The 20,139-nt window shown below is 37.3% G+C and overlaps 2 protein-coding genes across 2 annotated transcripts in view; one reads left to right on the forward strand and one right to left on the reverse strand.

Annotated features, from left to right (window-relative positions):
- Positions 1 to 18,136, reverse strand: part of COL4A3 (collagen type IV alpha 3 chain) — a 105,697-nt gene extending 87,561 nt beyond the window's left edge. Inside the window, exons 1-6 of the mRNA XM_080409925.1 lie at positions 14,435 to 18,136; positions 13,759 to 13,864; positions 13,484 to 13,648; positions 5,904 to 6,075; positions 5,195 to 5,757; positions 506 to 1,351 (exon numbers count right to left, since the gene is read on the reverse strand). The gene's annotated coding sequence lies outside the window, so the exon portion shown is untranslated. The remainder of the gene's footprint in view (positions 1 to 505; positions 1,352 to 5,194; positions 5,758 to 5,903; positions 6,076 to 13,483; positions 13,649 to 13,758; positions 13,865 to 14,434) is intronic.
- The window catches only part of COL4A4 (collagen type IV alpha 4 chain), an 86,520-nt gene that overhangs the window by 17,155 nt on the left and 49,226 nt on the right, over positions 1 to 20,139 (forward strand). Inside the window, exons 5-21 of the mRNA XM_080409964.1 lie at positions 101 to 145; positions 1,766 to 1,882; positions 4,602 to 4,670; positions 4,904 to 4,939; positions 5,697 to 5,759; positions 6,233 to 6,268; positions 6,424 to 6,465; positions 7,446 to 7,526; positions 8,783 to 8,836; positions 10,089 to 10,148; positions 10,770 to 10,814; positions 11,875 to 11,928; positions 16,581 to 16,650; positions 18,129 to 18,233; positions 18,825 to 18,989; positions 19,535 to 19,627; positions 19,961 to 20,124. Coding sequence (XP_080266090.1) covers positions 101 to 145; positions 1,766 to 1,882; positions 4,602 to 4,670; positions 4,904 to 4,939; positions 5,697 to 5,759; positions 6,233 to 6,268; positions 6,424 to 6,465; positions 7,446 to 7,526; positions 8,783 to 8,836; positions 10,089 to 10,148; positions 10,770 to 10,814; positions 11,875 to 11,928; positions 16,581 to 16,650; positions 18,129 to 18,233; positions 18,825 to 18,989; positions 19,535 to 19,627; positions 19,961 to 20,124 — 1,299 coding nt within the window. The remainder of the gene's footprint in view (positions 1 to 100; positions 146 to 1,765; positions 1,883 to 4,601; positions 4,671 to 4,903; positions 4,940 to 5,696; positions 5,760 to 6,232; positions 6,269 to 6,423; positions 6,466 to 7,445; positions 7,527 to 8,782; positions 8,837 to 10,088; positions 10,149 to 10,769; positions 10,815 to 11,874; positions 11,929 to 16,580; positions 16,651 to 18,128; positions 18,234 to 18,824; positions 18,990 to 19,534; positions 19,628 to 19,960; positions 20,125 to 20,139) is intronic.

Here is a 20,139-nt window from a genome sequence, read left to right on the forward strand (position 1 = left end):
GTTTCTTGCTTCTTGCTATATAGTGTCACATTTTTGGTTTTGATTCTTTTTAAGAGTTAATGACCTTGGTAACTTTTTTTTTCATGTCACCTGCTTTCAGGGCCCAACCGGAGTCCCAGGATTTCCTGGTTTAGATGGTGTTCCTGTACGTATTGAATGGATATTGCTTTATAAAAATTACGGTTCATATAAAGTCATACCAACTCCTCTAACAGAATAATACACAAAATAAAATGTTTGGCTTTATATCTGTTGATATCATGTCACCTACAGAATTATGTGTTTTGCAAAAATGTAGAATAGCCAGGTTAACTTCAGCTGTGTTCACTGTTGGTAACAAACTCCACAAAATCACAATGAGGTAAGTACATAATTTTCATGCAGGGGTGGGGCGGTGAAGGTAGAGACATGTCCATGCAGCATGTGTCACTGCTAGGATTAAAAACAATTAGTTTATTTTGTCAGGCTCTGTAGCAGGCTGTAGTCTGCTTGCTGCATTCTTAACCATCTCTGAAAGTATCTCAAATGATGTACAGTTTTCTGTTCATACGTTCTGGGTTTTGGTTGTAGTCCTCTTGCAGGTAAAAAAGCAGCCACAGAGTCCAGTAATTTTAACCTGAATAGAGACTGAAGAGGGAAAGTGGGTCCTAAATATATCTTTATAAGCATGTGATTATATACTTTTCCGAGTATCTTCTTTAGTGTGGAAATGGGTGTGGTAAAAGAAAGATAATATCCCTTAGATACAGTATTTTGAAAAATGCTGTTTATTAGAACTGAACTCCTATGCTATTATTAGTTTCATATGGATCAAACAAAGTTAAAATGTTGAATTTTGAAAGTGAAAACAGAACCAGAAACTGAGTGGGTGTCAGCATCTGCTTGTCAGCTGTCCACACTTGACAATGGGACTGTTGCCAGAATGTCTTGATAATGTAGAGGCCAAAATTTAGCACAAAAAAGAAGTGCTTCCAAGAAATCTGTATTCTCTTTATGAAAAATGTTAATTTTAAAAGTGTCCACAAATTGGTTTGAAGAACCTTAAAGATGGGAGGAAGAACTGCCCCCCCACCTCCCCGAAAAAAAAGAAAAACAAAATTGGGACAAAATTACTGTTTGTTCCTTACAAAAATGTTTAATTCTGTGAAAATAATTTTTCTCCAATGGAAATATCATCTTACCATTTCTATTGCCTGGTGTCTAATTTGCAGTAGAACTAACTCCTATCTGGACATTGGTTAGTTCTTGCTAGGTCAGAAAATCACTTCCTCAATTCTTCAATGTACAGTCTTAATCTCTGCAATTACTATGTGCTTGAGTCAAGCTGTGTCCTGTTTTTCTTTGTTTTATCCTGTCAATCAAAAAATAAGAGGCCGCTTGAGATTACTTCTGTGTCTGTCTTCAGCTTTTCTTTACAGCCACAAGAAAGATTGTATTACGTTAGTCTGCTTTCTCTGAGACGATAGCACATTACTTTTTGCTCAAGTGAGAGCTCAGTCTGACCTTCTTAACCTGTGTTGTCCCTGTTATATTTGCTATGCATCAAAGAAAAAGATATAAATACCTGTAACATGTTATAAATGAAAAAAAATTCTATTGATCACAATAAAAACATTTCTAATGCACAGAGTATAAAGCTGGGACCACTGTGAGGCGTCCTCTTTTTCAGATCAGAGATACTTGTTTCTGAACTGTTCTGTTAATTTAAAAAGTAATTCCCTATTTATCATGGTATATCGCTAATAAATATTAAACTGTCTTTCAGGGATTACCAGGAAGTGAAGGACCCAGGGGCATGCATGGTTTAGATGGCTGCAATGGCTCAAGAGGTGATCCAGGATTTCCAGGCGAAAGTGGTTATATGGGACCAAGAGGTCCTTATGTACGTGAAAGGCATTCCTACTTTCTATGAATACTGTATGTATACATTTTCCCTCCAAGCTAACGGCTCTTAAAATGAAAAGAGTTTTAGATTATGGCACTAGCTTTACGCTGCACAATGAATTTTTACAGATGCTTACTAATGTTAATGGGAGTGAAGGACACTTGGTACCTTAACAGATTAAGTTTAAGCTTGTGAATGTGAAATAAGTTCCTATATCCTTGAAGTATATATGTCTACCTGAGAGTTAAATTCTGATTTGTGTCCCTAGTACGTAACCACACCAAAGCTAATACTATTTCATGGAAGTACAACTGAGGAGGAGTGGCTTGAAACCATCATACCATTTATCAATACTTGAGATTTCTTAAAAGCCTTAATAGTATGGATATAGCTGAGATGAATTAGCAACAAGTGGAAGCTTCAACAAATCTTAAGTCCTGTAACACTTGAAGACTTTTAGTGGTTGATCACACAAGTCTATTAGTAGATTTCCAAAATCGTACTCTTACAGTTTCATGTGCCACTTTTTACATATTCATGACTGCTCTGTGCACACCTCATCTTGCCTGGGGTTTTATCTGTATATGTAGAGATTATTTAAGTTAAAATATTTAAAATTAGCACTTTAATATTGTTTACTTTTGCTGTTAAAATGGAAAGAATTTTAAAATTGTTTCAATAGTTGTGTTAGCCATGCTCTTCCAATGAAGGTAAAACACAGATTCATGTTAGTAAGGGATATAAGTTACTGTAGCTCCAAAGAAATTTTGCTGAACAGATCTAGTCTCCAGTCTCTGACTTTTTGTGGAAACAAGTTTTAGTTCTGAATGATTAATAGCTGATTAGTTGGCCTAAGAGCTTCCCTGAAATTTTCTAAATAAAACAATAAAAACAACTGCAATTTACATGAGAAGTCAAATGTGTTTGGTAGGAACTGTATAAGGTGCTGATTCACCATAGGGAATCAAACAATGTGCAGTGGATGCCAGACTGAAAAGATGTTTTAAAAAAACAGCAATTAGAAAAACCATACAATTTCAGTCTTGGACATGCAATAAACGCTATGAAATACACAACCTAATAAAAAAACCTGATAACAACCTCATTTGTTGTACCTCTCAAAATAGCCCATTAACCCTCCAACAGTAAAATGACTTCTGCTCAAACTTAATTTTAGCTGTATTTTCTTACTTAAATGCTCACAATTTGAGGAGTATGCCCTTTGGCAGGCCTAGAAAAGTATTTGCAAATTACAAAAAATGGGAGACAAAATAGGCATGTAGCCTTGGATATGCACACTGAAATTCCAGTGCAAATTAATTTAGCTACCCAGAAGAACAGGACATAGTAACCATATTTTCTTGTGTACAAGAATGCTATTCCAACCTCTCTGTGCAGATTGCCTATTTTTAAATCAGTTTGTTGCACCAAGTACCAGCTTGACTATATTTACAGCTAACATTTTTATAGTATTCTTACTTACAACATAGTCTCATATATTTTTAACACTATGTACATATTCATCAGATTTACTTCTGTTACCTTATAGAATCTGTACATATACCTCACCAATAAATTGGAAAATAAAGGAGTTTCTATTTGTAAGCCCTTACCTAAGTCATATAGAAGATAACAAAGTGAATCTAATAAAGATATTTCATTACACAAGAGATCACATGTAAAATAATCAAAGACAAATATAACTTTTGATGTGTTTGATGTGTTCCGCAGCAGCTGTTGCTTGACCTGTAATTTGCAGCCAGTCTACTGTAGCTATATCCAGCTGCAGACAGCTGTAACTTTTCTTTTTATTGTACCATTCCAAGCATAAATACCTTCCTGTTCCATTCTGACTTCAGGATTTGAGCAGCCAGTGTATAATATCAGGAAACCAGTACAGTTTTAAAGTGGTTACTTTCTATAAAAAACAGCATCCCATTTTACTGAAATCAGTAGTTAAGTGGTAGCTTAGTTAAATTATATTCAGTACATTTGGATTTCAAATGAGAAAATTGCAGGAAAATGTCTTAACATATCTATTCTTCACATATGTACATATCATGCTTTTAACAGTCAATTGAGCATTACAATTAAATTTTGCGAAACAATCATCTGTTCCTGCTAAGTCAGACTGAGGTTTTGAGAGTGCTAAGATTGGCAACATTTTATAAAGGACTCCACAGCAAGTACTATGGGAACTTAGTTTTTTTAAAAACTGCCTTTAGGCATCAGAATTTTTTTTAATAGGCTGTGAAACGTATTTCCTAATAGGTGAAAATGTTGAAGACTATGCACGTGACCACAGTCCATAGTTTCAGCTTTTTAATCACACTAGGTTCTTCTAAATCACAGCATGAACTTTTGGAGAAGGACGAGTGCTAATATTTAAAGCCACTGACTCAAGAAAAGCTAGGCATATTGAAATACTTGACAGTAAAGGCAAGATTTGTGAAGACTGTAGAAGTACCCAAGAGCTAGGGAGCATTTAACAGAGCAGAAGCTGACATGTTTTGCTCAACTGTGCAGAAGGCAATTTTACTTTTAAGGTCTTGTTAGATAAAAGAACTGCAAAATGCTCATGCATGGTTCTAGTGGGTTACCTAGTGATGTAGGGACACCAGAAAAGAACAGCCTGAGTAACTATCATTCCATCTCCATAGAAATGTAGAGTATGAGTAAATGCATCATGTTTTAAAAGACTTTTTTTTCTTCAAAGGGAAATCCAGGGCAAAAAGGAGAGAAAGGAAATACGGTATATGTTTCGCATTTTGGAAGAGGACCTCCAGTAAGTATATGATTCTGAAAAAAATCATGTCTGTCATATCTCATAGGAAGACATGTATGGTAAATATAACTGTTCCATTATTCCTTGCTGTTTAATAAAGTTTGGTGCAAAAAAATTATTAAAAACAAAATCACAACTGGAACAGATAGCTTGTGATCTTGATAGCTATGAAGTTGGAAAACACCCGCAACAAAGCTTGTAATGATTCATTTGCGAAATGATTGTCGTTACAGGGAGACAGAGGCGATCCTGGACCCCCAGGCATGCCTGTAAGTAGTCATTAGGTTCTATACATTCTTTTTATCTTGAAGGTCTTTCAAATTTTCCTTTTTAGTACAGTAAAGAAGTATTGGGGTTTCTCCATGCCTGCCTTAAATAGCAAAATTCCAGAATAAAGTCTAACAAAACATCGAGTTCCTATAGTCTGCCCCCATGATCAGCTCATGCTGGCTGAAAAGGAGCAGAAACAGACCATACCCATCTGCATTAGCTGCGTATAGAGCAGTTGTTGCCCTGGTACTCACAGTTTGCAGAATATTTTCTCTGTGAAATTCAAGACGTGTACAGATGTGACATCTTCAACAGTATCTGGTGGATTGCCCAAGAACATGCAGCACACTGCCATATTTTGGCCATAAAAACATGCGAGAAGAAAGAGTTTGTGTTGCTGACTCACATTTAATGGCTTTGCGTTCCTCTTCTTAGGCCCTTCAAAAAAGTATTCACCACTGAACTATATCAAGTCCCCACACTGTAGCAAAATTACTGACAAAGTATTCTTCCAATGCATTCGTAATGTGTAACTCTGCATTGCCTGGTATCTGTACAGTATTACCCAGAAACTGTTGCTGAGCTGCTCTAGCAAAGTGAGGTTTCAGGCATGGTGTAAGCTTCAGGCCATGGGTGGAATGCAGTAGCCAGTAGACTGAGTCCAAGTGATGCAGGCATTTTGGAGTGACTAGTTTTGTGGAGAAAAGACTAAGCTCTTGGTATTTTCACAAACAGACCTTTTGCCATCTTTTCCAGGGACCTCGAGGGTCAAGAGGTACAATGGGCCCGTCTGGATACCCAGGCCATCCAGGCTTGCCTGTAAGATCACCACAGTTATACAGCCTTGTGTTTTCAGGCTATGCATAAATTCTGGTCTACCAATTTTAGAATTTCCCTTAATATAAAACAAAACCAAAAAATAATTTTTGAGGCAGATGATAAAAAGAGAGATTTTTGCCTTACCTTATGACTTTGAGTTGGCGTGTATGTTGTTCCTTCCCATGCCTGCATGAACGTGTTCCATCCTGGCAGTCTGTGGTCACGAGAGGAATGTGCTAGTGCTCTCTTCCTTATTCCCTTTCTCCAAGGCCACCTTGTGGGAGAGAGGGAAGTAGGAAGCCAGAGTTCAGCCCCCCTGAAAGCAGTGACAAGGTGAAGTAAATTACACTTTGGAATAGGTACATCCCAAGAGGAAATTCTGCCTCTAGGTGCTACTGGCAATAGGAGGTAATTTTCAAAGCAAAGCTGTCTCTAAATCAGACATATTAACTTGTCTTCATTCTCTTTTAAAGGGTATTCCAGGTTACCCTGGTTTGCCAGGTGAACAGGTAGGCAATGACATTTCCTCAAGTTAGTGAAATGATAATTTATACAAATAGTTGAAATGTCCCTTGTTGTTATTTGTTTTTCAAAGGAGTTACTTGATTAAATTTCAATGTCAGCATTGCCTGATTATCTTCAAACTACATTTTTTGTCAATTAGGGCAATCCAGGTATTGGAGTGGATGGACAAAAGGGAGAGCCGGTAAGAAAAAAAAATATTATTAACCCCCTCCCAAATATTATTGAATATATTATTGCTGTAGAATTAGAAATCTAATAGAGTCTTGTTGGGTTCCTCAGAACCCATTCATTTGTGGCCATGTCATACTACTGATCATGTTATAATGGAAAGGGAAGTAATGGATGTTATCGAATCAATTAATTCTGGGCAGAAGTGATTTCTTCAGTGAGCTGCATATAGGAATCAAGCATATACTGGAGGTTTTGAAAAGCAACAATGAATATGTTAGTTAGCATTTACATAGCAATTACCTTCTGTACAGACACTGCCTAGATAATCACAACAGTACCCTCCAGTAAGTGGCTGTACCAGATCAGTCACTGAATCTCGTGCTATGCCCAGCACCAGATGCAAAGGAAAGGGTGTAAGAAAAGGACAAGCACACAGGAATAGTTCCTCTGTCAGTCTCCACCTATTAGCATATGCAGGACTTACAGAACCCATGTGGAATATTTGATTTTTCTTCTATGAATTTGTCTAGTCACTTAGAATTCATGCAAGTTTCTAACATGCACAATGTTCCATAGCAAATCAATAATTTAATCTTCACGTTCACAAAAGTTTGTGCTCAAAGGCTTCGGTTCAGAACATGAGACTGTATGTACACACAAGAGATTTGATAATCCTGTAACTATCTCCACAGCAGACTCTGAGCAGGAGCCATGAGTTCAGAGTTCTCAGTTATTTCGTTAGCCATAACATTACTTTTAATGACTGAGGAGACTAGAAAGGGATTAAAAGCATCAACCTTGCTCATCTGGGAAGACAGTAAAGAGGCTTACAGATCTCAATATAAACCTTTATTTATCTGCAGGTATTAATACATGTCCATGTTCAATGAGTACAGAAATGTGCTGTAGTACAACAGGAAAACATGCTGAGTCTCACTGAAATGCCACATGGAACAAAATGTGTCTCTGCTGTTCCTTTGGCTTCCACAGGGTGACGTTGGACTTCCTGGGCCACCTGGATCACCACTTTTAGTTGGACCTCCTGGAGCTCAGCTGTTCAAAGGACAAAAGGTGCTGATTTGTCTTCATATCTAACTGTGCTCAACTTGACAAGTACAATTCTGTGATGTAATTTTTGCCAGGATGGCATAGGACAAATCTTTCTGTAGTAAACTAGCAGCTTCAGCAGAAATACTGTTGTTCAGCACACTTCCTACAGGCTTTCAGGAGTGGAGAGCCCATGTGTATTTTAGCTCATATTCCTGAGGGACGACTGTCCTGACGCAAAAAGGAGATACTGCCCTTGCTTTGGTTTTCTTCACTTTTTGTCATTAGCAAATCATATTTTAGGCATCTCTGGTAAAGTTGGCTACTCTGCTATTGAATCTTTTTTGTGGCTCTTCACTAACACTTATTTTTCAGATCTTTGGCAATTAGTATTTTTGAGATTTCTCCAGTGTAATGTTTTGAACTATCAACCCTAATCCTTCTAGGTTGCTCTTTTAATATGAAAATTAAGTGTAATTTTGTTGTCCATTTTTAATGCCTGTTATTTACGGTACTTCAATATCATACCTACTGTACCTACAGTTGTGAACCTTAAAAAATTAGAATATTTGTTTAAAAAGAACAGGAGTTAGAAAAATTGCATTATGGATCCATATATTGGTGTCTCTATGTCCTCAGGTCTGATTTGTTTGAATACACAAATTAAAAGGTGAATTTTGTATTGCCAGCCCCTGCAGCCTCCTCAGTGCAGGGAACTGATAGATTTCACATATTGGATCCTAGACTTTGATTAACCAAATGGTTGCTAGGTAGATGTGTATGAGGAAGAGGGAAAGGACTGAAGAACTTATATAACTCCCTGTGTTACTGTGACATGTGGCATATGCTGCTGTGCATGACATGACATGATCATGTAGCCATGTAGCCAGCCATGCATCCCATTCAGACTGGAGCTATGCACAAAAGTGTAGATTTATGCATGTGAATACTTGCATCAAACTAAATAAAGCAGCAAACATAAAAGAACTACTGTCATGCATGTTTGTAGGAACAAAGCCCTGATTAGCAGATCCGTGCAAATGAAAAGATACATCTATCTCACTTCACAGTTATTATTGCTGGTTTGACAGTGTTAGCAGAAATAAAAATCAGTACATAATTGCTTTTCTTGTTTTTCTTCTGCCTACTACGCCAAGACCCAGTACTTAAGAAAATACCATTTAACAGTAGTAATTCACAACAAGACTTCAAAAAAGTTAAACAGCACATAAGCATGTCCTGCATATTAATATGCACAAAAACTTTCCTTGTATACATAGGGCCAAAAAGGACTACCTGGAGTAACAGGTTACAGAGGGCCACGTGGACCCAAAGTAAGTAATGTGATTTTTTTATTATTTTTTTTTATGGTGCTGACAAAGTCCTTCTGTGGTTATTAAGTTATTTTTTTAAAGCACAAGATGATGGAAGAAATAACAGCATTTGTGCTGTGAAATTTAATCACCACCTAAACAAGTGTGAAAGCAGAAGTATTTCAAAACCTTTGGAAAACCTTTCTGAGTCAGTTTTCTACATACCTATTGAAAGTTGCCTGGTAGCATAAGCTCCATGTTGTTTCCAGTTAGGCTACTAATATGTAACAGACTGGGGCTTAAGAAAACAGAAGCACAGATTATTTTTTTTCAAGAAGAGAAATAGAGAAGATCTGTATGTGTTCTTAATGGGGCATGATGTATGTTTCCCTAAAAATGTTAGGGAAAGACTTTAACTTCACGTTATGTCTATCCTCAAGAGTAGAGAAGGCAGAGCCACCTGTTTGGAGAAGGAGGTGCTCTTTGCTATCCTACATTTTCTTTTCTTCTATCAGCATGATTAATTTAAACATTGGTGTGTGCCAGTAAGGAGTTCCTGGATGCTGAGCAGAAGCAGCCACCAAAAAGATTCTGGAGTCTTTATTGCTGATAGATTTGGAGGAGGAAAATACACAGGCAGGAAATTCCCAGATCTCAGAAAAACAGACAATAACTGGGGACAAAAGAATGAGTCTCATTTATGTTAAAACTTTTAGTGTTGTAGCCAGAAGAGAAGAAACAAGAAACCTGAACATTACATTTCTGAGTTCTAAGTCTAGAGCTTTTTCAGAAATTAATTTTCCATTATAGAAGGACCACTGTTAACTTAGCACTGGAAAAGGAGACAAAAAAGGAGACTGATCTTTTTATATCAGTTTTACTTCAAAAATATGGGGTTTATATGTGTGCTCCAGTACTAGCTGGCCATGTAGATAATAGTACACTTGCTAGTTATAAGCAGGAACTGAGAAATTGACTGATGCAGCCCAAAAGACGCCTAGAGCTTTAAAAAAAAAAAAAAAAAAAAAAAAAAAAAAAAATTAAACTACTGAGAGCACTTTAAGCTTGAAGAACAGACCATAGCAGGTTCCTTGAATAACTAAAGCTACATAAGCACTGCTAGTGGTGCTGTATGAAGTGACTGAGCCTAGCAAATGAAACAAGATCTGTTAACCTAATATATACATAACTTAATAAGCATGCAGAAAAAAATAAAACACATGGCAGACTTCACCGAGAATCTTGTTTAAACAAAGTATTTTGACTGCTCTAGGGCATACCTGGGAGAGGAGAAAAGGGTGAAAAAGGCATTCCTGGATTCCCTGGATTGCGGGTAAGGAAGTTGCAGAATAAATTACTTTGTAAATTCACTGTCATTAGGTTTATAATATATTTGGTGGTTTAAGTTTGCATTTCCAAGAAAATTTTTTAGGATTTTTTAAACTAATCTGTCATACTTTCTGCATAGAATGTTTAGGAGTCCTGCCCTGGGACTCCCCCTGTCTCAGTCTTAAACATAAACTGATACAGACTTTCTGTCCTTGTAAAGAAAGTAAATCTGTAGAGTTATCCTCTAAATATTTAGAGCTGCACAGAACTCTGGAGTAGCACAGTACTAACACAGTAATTTTAATGTATTCCATACGTGCCAATGGCAATTTTTTACAGCAGCTTGTGTTTGATTTGTATATCGATGCTCACATGGAGCACTACATGTCTACTACCACGCTTGGTGCAAAATGGTAAAAAATTACTGAAGACCTGCCTTGGTTACTTCAGTCTATACAAATTTATGTCCATCTCTCATGAAGTATTTGCAAAAACTTTGCAAAGTTTTTCAGAAATATCCTAAGTAATAATTATCTAAAGAATAATAACTGCTCACAATTCTGAATAAGTGTAATTCTGAGTAAGCTTTTACTGTTTTAGCTCACATTCTACTTGCTTTCATCAGGGTAATCCTGGTTCTTACGGACCTGCAGGTTTTCCTGGGATGAAGGTAAGAAGACAAATTATAAGCAGCTCCCTGAACAGTGAGATCTGATATTCTGTGAATTTGTGCCGATTTGGTATTTCTACATACTTGATAGTCCACATTGCATGCCTTCCTTTTTCTCCTGCTACCTGTTATCACAGAAGTTACATGAACTCTTTGTAATTGAATTTCTGCCACACTGAAATTTGGCTAAAATTGGCTAATGGGATCTGAAGTTGCAAGCAGGAGGAAAAGCCAGTGGGACATGTACAGAGCATGTTAGAAAAGTTACAGAGCATGTTAACTTTGTTTGCCATGGTGACATTGTTTGTGTAATTTTGTTACACACAGTTTTTTTTCATCTGTCTGGTTCAAGAAATTCCAGGTTTGCTGTTAAGTCTGCTAAATGTTAGTAATGAACTTACAACATCTTACTGGCATAAAGAACAACAGATGTAGATAGACAGATCTATATCTTGCCCTTTTTCCTATCTCCTCACCCCAGCTCATTTTCAAATCTAGTTAAGGTAATAATCATGCTATTCATAAATCGTATTAATGTACAGATATTTGCATCTAGAGTAATGTTCCAGATTACTTTTATCTGTGAAATTACTTTTTACTTTGTTTTTTTATCACTGCCTACCTAAAGAGTTTGAACACTGGATGGATGAGTACATTAGTAGCTCATAAAAGGGGAGGAGGAGCTGATATGCAGCTGCTTTCCATGCAATAATAGTTTAAGAGGGTCATTCAGCAGCCAGCAAACCAATTTCAGCTGTATTAAGCAGAGATCCTGTTAGAGTCTGCTGGTATGTATTCCAGCTAGTTCTGTGCCCCAGTTACACTGAATCCGCTGACGACTGTCTAAATAACCTGGCAATACATGTTATGTTTTTTTTCTAACAGAAGAGATTCTACGAAACTTACCCCTCTTGAATTTTCTGAAACAAATTGCAGATGCTATTATAACATGAGAATATTGTGAATATATAACATGAGAAAACCTTACTGGGTTTTGTTCAATTCATTATTTTAATGTTTTAGCAGATTAATAAAATTATATTTATGTGATCCTTTCCAGGGGGAAACAGGATTTGATGGTTTTCCTGGACAACCTGGCTATCCAGGCATACAGGTAAAAAAAACCCAAAACACACATGCATGCACACATGCATGCACATGTACACACACACTCCCCTACATAAATGCTAATGCTTCCTCCTAAATGTACTTAATTATCAGACCATTTCCTTTTAGAGGCTCACAATTACTTTTAAGATTTACTGTTTTCATGATAGTCATAGTTACTCAACACCGTGGTAGTAAATAATGATATAAGTAAATATTCCTGCTTGGTGCATATGAGAGTGGGAATTCCATTTTGCGTACCAAAAGAATTTGTTAATCCCAATTGCCAATAGTTAGCTTTAACTATACCAATATAGATATATAATCCATGAATTCTAGTATTCTGCAAGTTATTAATGTTTGAGCTGCATTACCTAGAGAGGTCCACTTGGTAAAGGAACCCGCTGTTTAAGTAAAAGTATTATCCTATAAACTTTGGTTTATGAACAGGTATGATAATTGGCACAAAATGAGGTACCAAAATTTGATTCAGATGGGCTTGTTTGCATGATTTCCTAAAATCTCTTTGCATGTTTCCAGGCCGTTCACGTAAGTAGCTTTTCCAAGATGCTTACTAGAGTGGAAGCTGGACTCATTCACACCAGCTTTGTTTAAACATTTCCTACTTTTGCTCATTTAGATGGCACTAGCCATTTTTTAATTTTACAATACATCCTGCTTTCTGTTAGAGATTAGAAGTGTAGGTGTCATATCCAGGGAGCTAAGCAGTAAAAGAGGAGAATATTCATCTGAAAAGCATGGAAGAGATGCTTAATACATTCAGAAGATCCAGGTGCCAGTCTAGTGACATTTCAGGATGTAAGATCATGGGATTCTTTTCTGCAGGCTGCAGAACTGATGATCATATTGTAATTCTGACAACAAAAACTTCAGAATGAAGGGAACTGTTATATTTTCTGTGGAATCTATAATGCTAAAGCACATTCAGAAGAAAAAAAACAGTTCTTGTTGCTACTTCGAAAGGAGCTAAGCAGCAGCGAGTTTAGCCAGGGGGAAGGTCTAGGGAGTCGCTGGGATAGGATCAGCAGTGTATGAGCAAGAGGAGAAGTGAAATAGTGCAACAAAGAAGGTGGGTGGCAGGATCATCAGTAGAGACAGAAAGGTTGAAAAGCTCATCAGCAAAGTTATTTCCACAGTACAGAGGACAAAAACAATATTGCAGAAATTGCGACTCTGTTAAATATTCCGAAATACAAGTCAAGAAATGTTTGTTTTCCTCTGAAATAATTTTTTTCGGAAAATTAGTTGCACCTGTGGAATCAGAGGAATGAAACTCAAGAGATTTGACCAAGAATCAGCTCTCTTACAAATTGAAGATTAAGATTGAAACACACTCTGCATAACCCATGATGACAAAAGGAAGTAAACTGTGGCTGGTCCAAACTTGCCATAAGTAGTATACTACTAAAGACATGGCTGAAAGCATACAAATAAAAAGCATCAAACAGGTTTTCAAGAAGCAGGTGGACAAATGAGAAATGATAAAAACATGGAGTAACTAAAAAGTACAATAAAAACATCTGGTTTAGACACAGCCTTACTTGTTTCAAAGCTGGGACTGCCAGGAGAGTGCTAAACCAGCTTCTTCAGCCAAGATTTCTTTTATGTAGTCATACTTGCAGGGGGAAGAAATTGCCCATGGATGCTCTGTGTTTTCTCCCATTTGCCCATTATCAGCTTCACAACAATGCGGGATCATTCAGATACTAATCAGACAGAAACATAGCATGTCTTATTTAAACAGAAAAATCATTAGTCTATTACTCTCTAAAAGTAGAATCCAACCTTAAGTGTTTTGTTGTCAAAAACTACTCACCTAATGTGCATATTGTTTTAGTTGGGGGCAGCATTAGCAAACTTGAGACAAGACACTGAATAGAAAGAACAGTGCATTCTTCAGTCTCCTTCGATTATCCCACAGCCTAAGAAACCATAATTTAACACTACAAATAGTAAGCAGAAAATAATGAATTGTAGTAGACTATGCTAGGGAGAAATTTGAATGCCTGCAAGTAATGATTTGGAAAGATGAAATTACAACTGCTAGTGCATGGAGCAAAAGAAAATAAATCTAGTGTAGACACAATTAAAAAAAAATCAGGTTAAATCATACAAACACACATAATTTAGAATGATTGCCCAGATGCTGTAGTTTTGCTTGGGAAATAATTGGATAGATCTGATTATTCCTGAAAGGTGCAGATCTATCTAGACTGCATCAACTGTTCATCTGGCCTCACCAGGTGTTGCTTATGATCTTCTAAAATTCACATAAACTGGAGGAACAAGGATATGATTAAAAACCCTCCTGAGAATAGACTGTCCTCACCTAGATACTCTGAAATAAATGCATTCAGAGAGAATCTAAGATGCATTAAGATTTAAGAGAAAGAGACTCAGAAAAAACCCAGTTGCATTCAAAGTAGATTTCATCTATAAAAAAATGTTAACTTTAAAGCAAAAAATGAACTCCCAAGGAATTGTTGGCGTACCTTTTGATCCCTAATTCTGGACCTTGGCAATGCTCTGTGGATCTTGAACATGAGACAGCAACATGCCCTTGCTGCAAAGGCAGCTAATGATATCCTGGGCTGCATCAGGAAGGGTATCGCCAGCAGGCTGAGGGGGGTGGTCCTTCCCCTCTGCTCAGCAGTGGTCTCTGTTCTTGCAGATATTCTGAAGTTGTCTGGACACGGTCCGGGGCAACCAGCTCTAGGTAGTCCTGCTTGAGCAGGGGGTTTGAACAAGATGATGTCCAGAGGTCCCTTCTAACCTCAAACATTCTGTGATAAATATGAAAAAAACATCAAATGCCTTCTTCAGACAAAATACAAAGGAGGATATGAGTCCTGTCGAAATTGCTTTAAGACCATTTGTCTCTGCTACTAGTGGAATGAGTCTCATTAAAATAATGAGTGCTCTTTACAGGCAGTGCAAAGTGTTCTTGGCAACTGTCATATAGAGCTATAAAAACTTACAGAACAAATACAGTTTAATGCTTAATAGGGATATCAGTAAAATTGATAAGTGATTATAAGCTTTCATTTTAAGAAGACTCCAGGTCACAAAATACAGTAGAGATATGCTTCTGTTTGAGACGTTTGGCGTTTTTATTTTTCTAAATAAACTGTTAGCAAGTCGAGTCTCCTGAATTTTTTATGGGAAAAGAAAACATTACCAGTCAATAAAATAATCCAAACACATATGCCACTATGGAGGAGTGTACCAACAGTGAAAACACAGCAAATATGAAGCTGCCATCCAGAGAGGGTCATAATACCTAACAGCCTAAAGAGAGATTGTCAGAGACTGACACTGGAATTTGTCACTTAAGGAGATACCAAGAAATTAAATTTTTTACCTTGTCTCATCAACTCTTCAGTTTTCTTATGTTCTGGTTGTGTCACTTTAAAATCAGCATGGAAGTCCACTAAAACTTGGCCATATCCATCTACTGTACAAATCTTTGATAGATAGTTTTATAATCATTAAATTAATATTAAATCTCAAAATGCTTTATAAGTTTATCAGAGGAGGAAAAACTCTAGGTTTATTTTTTCTCTCCTGCCACACAGAAGACTCTTCTACGTCATTAAGGAAGACAAATTTACATTCCTGTTTAAAATAGCCAAAGATGACACAAGGATGTTATTTCATTCTGCAAGATACAGTCAAAGGAAAAAGGCCAGATAAAAAGGTCAAAGGTCCAGAGGACAGCAGTCAGTGACCACTCCAGAGCTATTTAAATATTGTAGAGATAGCAATTAAAAAAAGAAAAAAAAAACAACAAACAACCAGAAAAAGACATGGACTCCTTGTTTTCACTTGTGTAAGAACAGGTGTCCAGTTTTGCAGTCCCAGTTCTCCTTATCTGTGTCCTGAAATGCCCTGAGCTCCAGTCCCAGGAATGCAACCTTACTACGCAGTTCCCACATTCACATTCTTGTTTTCTCCGTTTGCTGCAGAGAGAAGGGTTGATTCCTAATCTACAAAACAAGAAGTCTAATACAATTTGCCACATAAAAGACTTCCCTAAAGTCCACTTCACTTGCAATTCTAAATATCAAAATCCAAGCTAATTTAGAAATCCTCCAAGCAGAAATGATTTTCCTTGCCATTAGTAGGCACTTTTATGTTTCCCAGATGCAGATGTTTTGCACTTCTTGTAAGAGCTTTGAGTACCTCTTAGCATTGATATTGTGTGCCAGACTGTGAAACCTCTTTCCTTAATGCTTATCTGTCGTCATAGAAGTAATTTCCAAATTCTGGCATAGAATTTTAAGGCAAATAATTACAGCTTGGTTTTTAAAATGTCTCAGTTAAATGGGTAGTGATTTACTGTAATTGATTCCCCTTTACACTAAATAAATGAAATCAAGTACAGCAGTCACAAGTTCTGAAGAGTCAGATAGGTATGTACGATAGGTATATTACTGTTTAGTCACTGGTATCCTGAAAGATAATTATTATTTTAAATCTTTTTACCTGGTTTTAAATGTTATAAAGTGTCAAAATTGAGTTTCCCGGGTGACATGTGTCACATTCTTACATACCTGACCATTGTTGAAATTTTTAGTTACATGCAACCACACTGCATATTTGTATCTACCAGTAAAATTTATTGTTGGACTCTTACAGGGGGATCCAGGAGAAGAAGGGCCCCCAGGTCCTCCTGGAGCTGTTGGAATTCCTCTGTTTCCTATAAAAGGTTATCGCTAGTTTTAATTTCTTCTGTATAAAGTGTGTAGGACCTGTTTTTTAAGGTGTTTGAAAGGGATCACTAGGGATTCAGGGGACAGGATCCTAAAACGTTATCTTCTTAGTGGCCACATTATGTGTGTGTTTGTGTCTCACTGATCTTACTGGAACTATCGTAAACATACAAGTTTCAGATTAAATGTTTGCTTGAAAGATCTTTATGCATATAGTCACAGCTAGATCTGCAGGACTATCCCTAGTTATTGGACCAAAGCATATTTAATAAAAAGCTATGAAAAATAAGCCCATGTTAGATAACAGATGGCAAATAAGGAAACTGGCCTTCCCATTGTGATTTTGAATTCCTGTTTTCAGAACTGCCACAACACATAGATTTTAGGCTATAATTAAGCTTTCTATTGCATAGCAGGGGTGAAATCCTGGAACTAGTACTCTCAACAGAATACCTGTCAATCTTATGATCTACCTACCTAAACCTCAGGCTGGGTTTCCATGTCTGAGCTCCCTTTATCCCCATCTTTATCATCGAATTGGTGAAAAGGTGTGTGGAAGTTCTTACTTCATAGCAGGAGGCAGTGGGGAATACCCAAGCCTGCTGCCTGAAAGGGATTTGCTTCAGCATCTCACACTTGAGGAACCTATTGTAAGAAGATTTTAACAGAGAACTTACCATGAATTGTATTTTTAGTGTAGCAAATGCCAATTGTGAACACAGAAGTTACAGTACAACCCCAGTTCAGCAGAACCTCCACATTAGAAAGGGGCCTCATCCAAAAATCAATTAAATTTGTTTTCCATTGGCTTCTGTGTGTTTCCAGACCATACAGTGGAAAACTTAACCCCATGCTTAATATCGCAAGTAACATTTAAAGTTAGTCATGTGCATGGTGTGTGAGTGGATACATTCTTCAGAGAAAGAGGCCTTTAGCAGAATTGTTCGAGAACAGGAATACTACCAGTATCTTGTTTTTCCAATTAATGAAGGCCTTTATATCTTATTCAGTTTTGGGCTTTTTTCTTTATTACTATGTAATTTCAATTTTTAAATTTATTCATTATAGCAATTTTGAAAATACATTTTAAAAATTTGGATAAGTTCAACTAGGATGATCTTGAAATGAGCTCCCTGTGTGCACTGCCAAATGTGCATAACGCGACATGCACATTTATTTTAAATGCTGTATGTATTTATTTCGGGCAAACTTATCTTGGCATTCTGAAATGTAGCACAAAGACACTATTACAGAGTGTTGACGAGGGCAGGAATCCATAGAAAAGTAACCAAATCCTCACACCTTAAAATTAAATTGTTACACATACTTTAAAATGTTTCATAAAGACAAAAGAAGTTACTTTATTTTACTTCTGTGTAGTTCCCTAATTATAATTTTAGTTACAGTTTAATTTAGTTTTAAACTGTCAATTGCATAAGATGTTCAGTTCACATGTTTTTATAATTCTGTGTAGGTCCACAAGGAGATCCTGGATTTCCAGGTCCTGCTGGTGATATGGGAGCAGTTGGGCCCATAGGTCCTGCAGGCCAGCTAGGAAGACCAGGAGAAGATGGAACAAGTAAGAGAATAGGAGATAAAATGTGAATTATATATCAGTAGGAGAGAAAGTAGCTAAAAGAAAACTGTTCCTTGTTCTTGGTTGATGCAAGTCACCAACAGTAAGGATTTGAGCTCTACAGAGAGTTCAGTAAAAGTATTAGCTCAGCACTTAGTGGACAAAAAAGAACCAAAATTATCCAAACAGAACATTAGAAATTACTAGAAAAGGAACAGAAGACAAAGCAGAATGCTACCACACACTGTAAATTCACGGTATGTCTGTATCTGAAGTGCTGTGCTCAAAAAATTTATTTTCCATCTTGAAAAGTTATAAAGGAAGGTGATGAGGATGACTTTGCTCTGTATAAGGAACGAGAATAACTGGGATGTCTGGAAAATAGATAATGGGAAAGAGGAAAAGAAGCATTTGAAGGCCTAAAGCAGGAACCTCTTTTCCACGGCATCCTAAAAAAAGATTTAGATTTAAGTCTTTCTTATATAGAAGCTCTTCTTTAGGACGGTTCTGAATTCTGTAATTTCCCCCATGATACCCCATAGTAATCCTTACAATGAAGCTGTATGGGCCATATACCATTATTTATTTTTATAGGTCTGCCTGGCCTGCCAGGAGTACGCGGGGCACCAGGACTTCAAGGTTTTCAAGGTGACCCTGGTTTCCCTGGAACAGGTGAATCAATCCCAGGAAGACCTGGACTTCCTGGACCACCAGGCCTACCAGGACAGCCAGGAAGACAAGGCTTACCTGGACCACCCAGTAGGTTCAGCAGCAATTTATATGGCGAGAATATCATTCTGTGTATTAATAGATCCATTGCTTTGCTTGGTCCTACAAAAAACAGAGGTGAAAAGTGCATTTTGACAGATATATCAAACTTTAGATGTGATGTGGAAAACTTATTTTTCCTATTAGTTGTCAATCAGTGAGATTTCAAGATTTTCAGTTTTCTGGCTGATTTAAACCCACAAAGTAACATATATGAAAACGTCCCTAAAAACATATCACCTGAAGTTAAAAACACAGCAAACCCAAGTCAGCATCATTTAGTAAAGAAACAAGACTTGTAAAGTTCTACACTGGAAAAAGAAAGAAGCAGCGGCAATGGAAAAGCAATGTGTCAACAACTCTAGCCATACTGACTCTTGTAGTATGATCTGTAAGTAAGGACTTGTAAAGCATTTCATAAGATCCTTAGCCTTTCACGTGACGATAACAAGATAAGGGAGAGGAGACCATGTGACCTGAGCTGTGGAAACAGTCAACCTGATGAATACTAGCTGTACAATTTGTTTTTTTCAAAGGTGTAATCTGTACTGACAGAGGGATCCCTGGAGAACCCGGAGCAAAAGGTCAGATAGGACTTCCTGGAAGAAAAGGTGAAAAAGGAGAAAAGGGTAAGTATGCCTGGACAGCAGTAATTTGAATATAAGACTTATGCTAGATATATCAACCTACATTCGCAAGAAGTTTATGGTAAGTTGGAGGATAAGGCCCATCAAAGTGTGGAGTTCAGTCACCTGTTGGCATTGGTGCTTCTAAGTCGGTGGAGCCCTGTCGGTGCAGCAGTTACTGAGCACTGCAAAGAGAGACTGATAGGCTTCGCTCCTTTGAAGGCTGTAACGAGATAAAATGGTCTGGGTGCTACTCACACAATAAAAAAAGGGCAGCGTTATTTTTTTTTTCTTAATTTTGCAACTGTTTCAATGTAATTTTGACACATTCACTAGGAAATCAAGGCCTCTGCTCATGTAGTGCTGGTCCTCCTGGTCCCCGTGGTATGCAAGGACCTCCAGGTGCTCAAGGAAAGAAAGGACAAATGGGATACCCTGGAAGGCACGGAGAAAAGGGCGACCCAGGCTTATCTGGTGCAATGGGATCACCAGGGCTCCCTGTGAGTAATTTTCAT

The sequence above is a fragment of the Falco punctatus genome (assembly GCF_963210335.1).
Source record: "Falco punctatus genome assembly, chromosome: 13".
NCBI lineage: Eukaryota > Metazoa > Chordata > Aves > Falconiformes > Falconidae > Falco > Falco punctatus.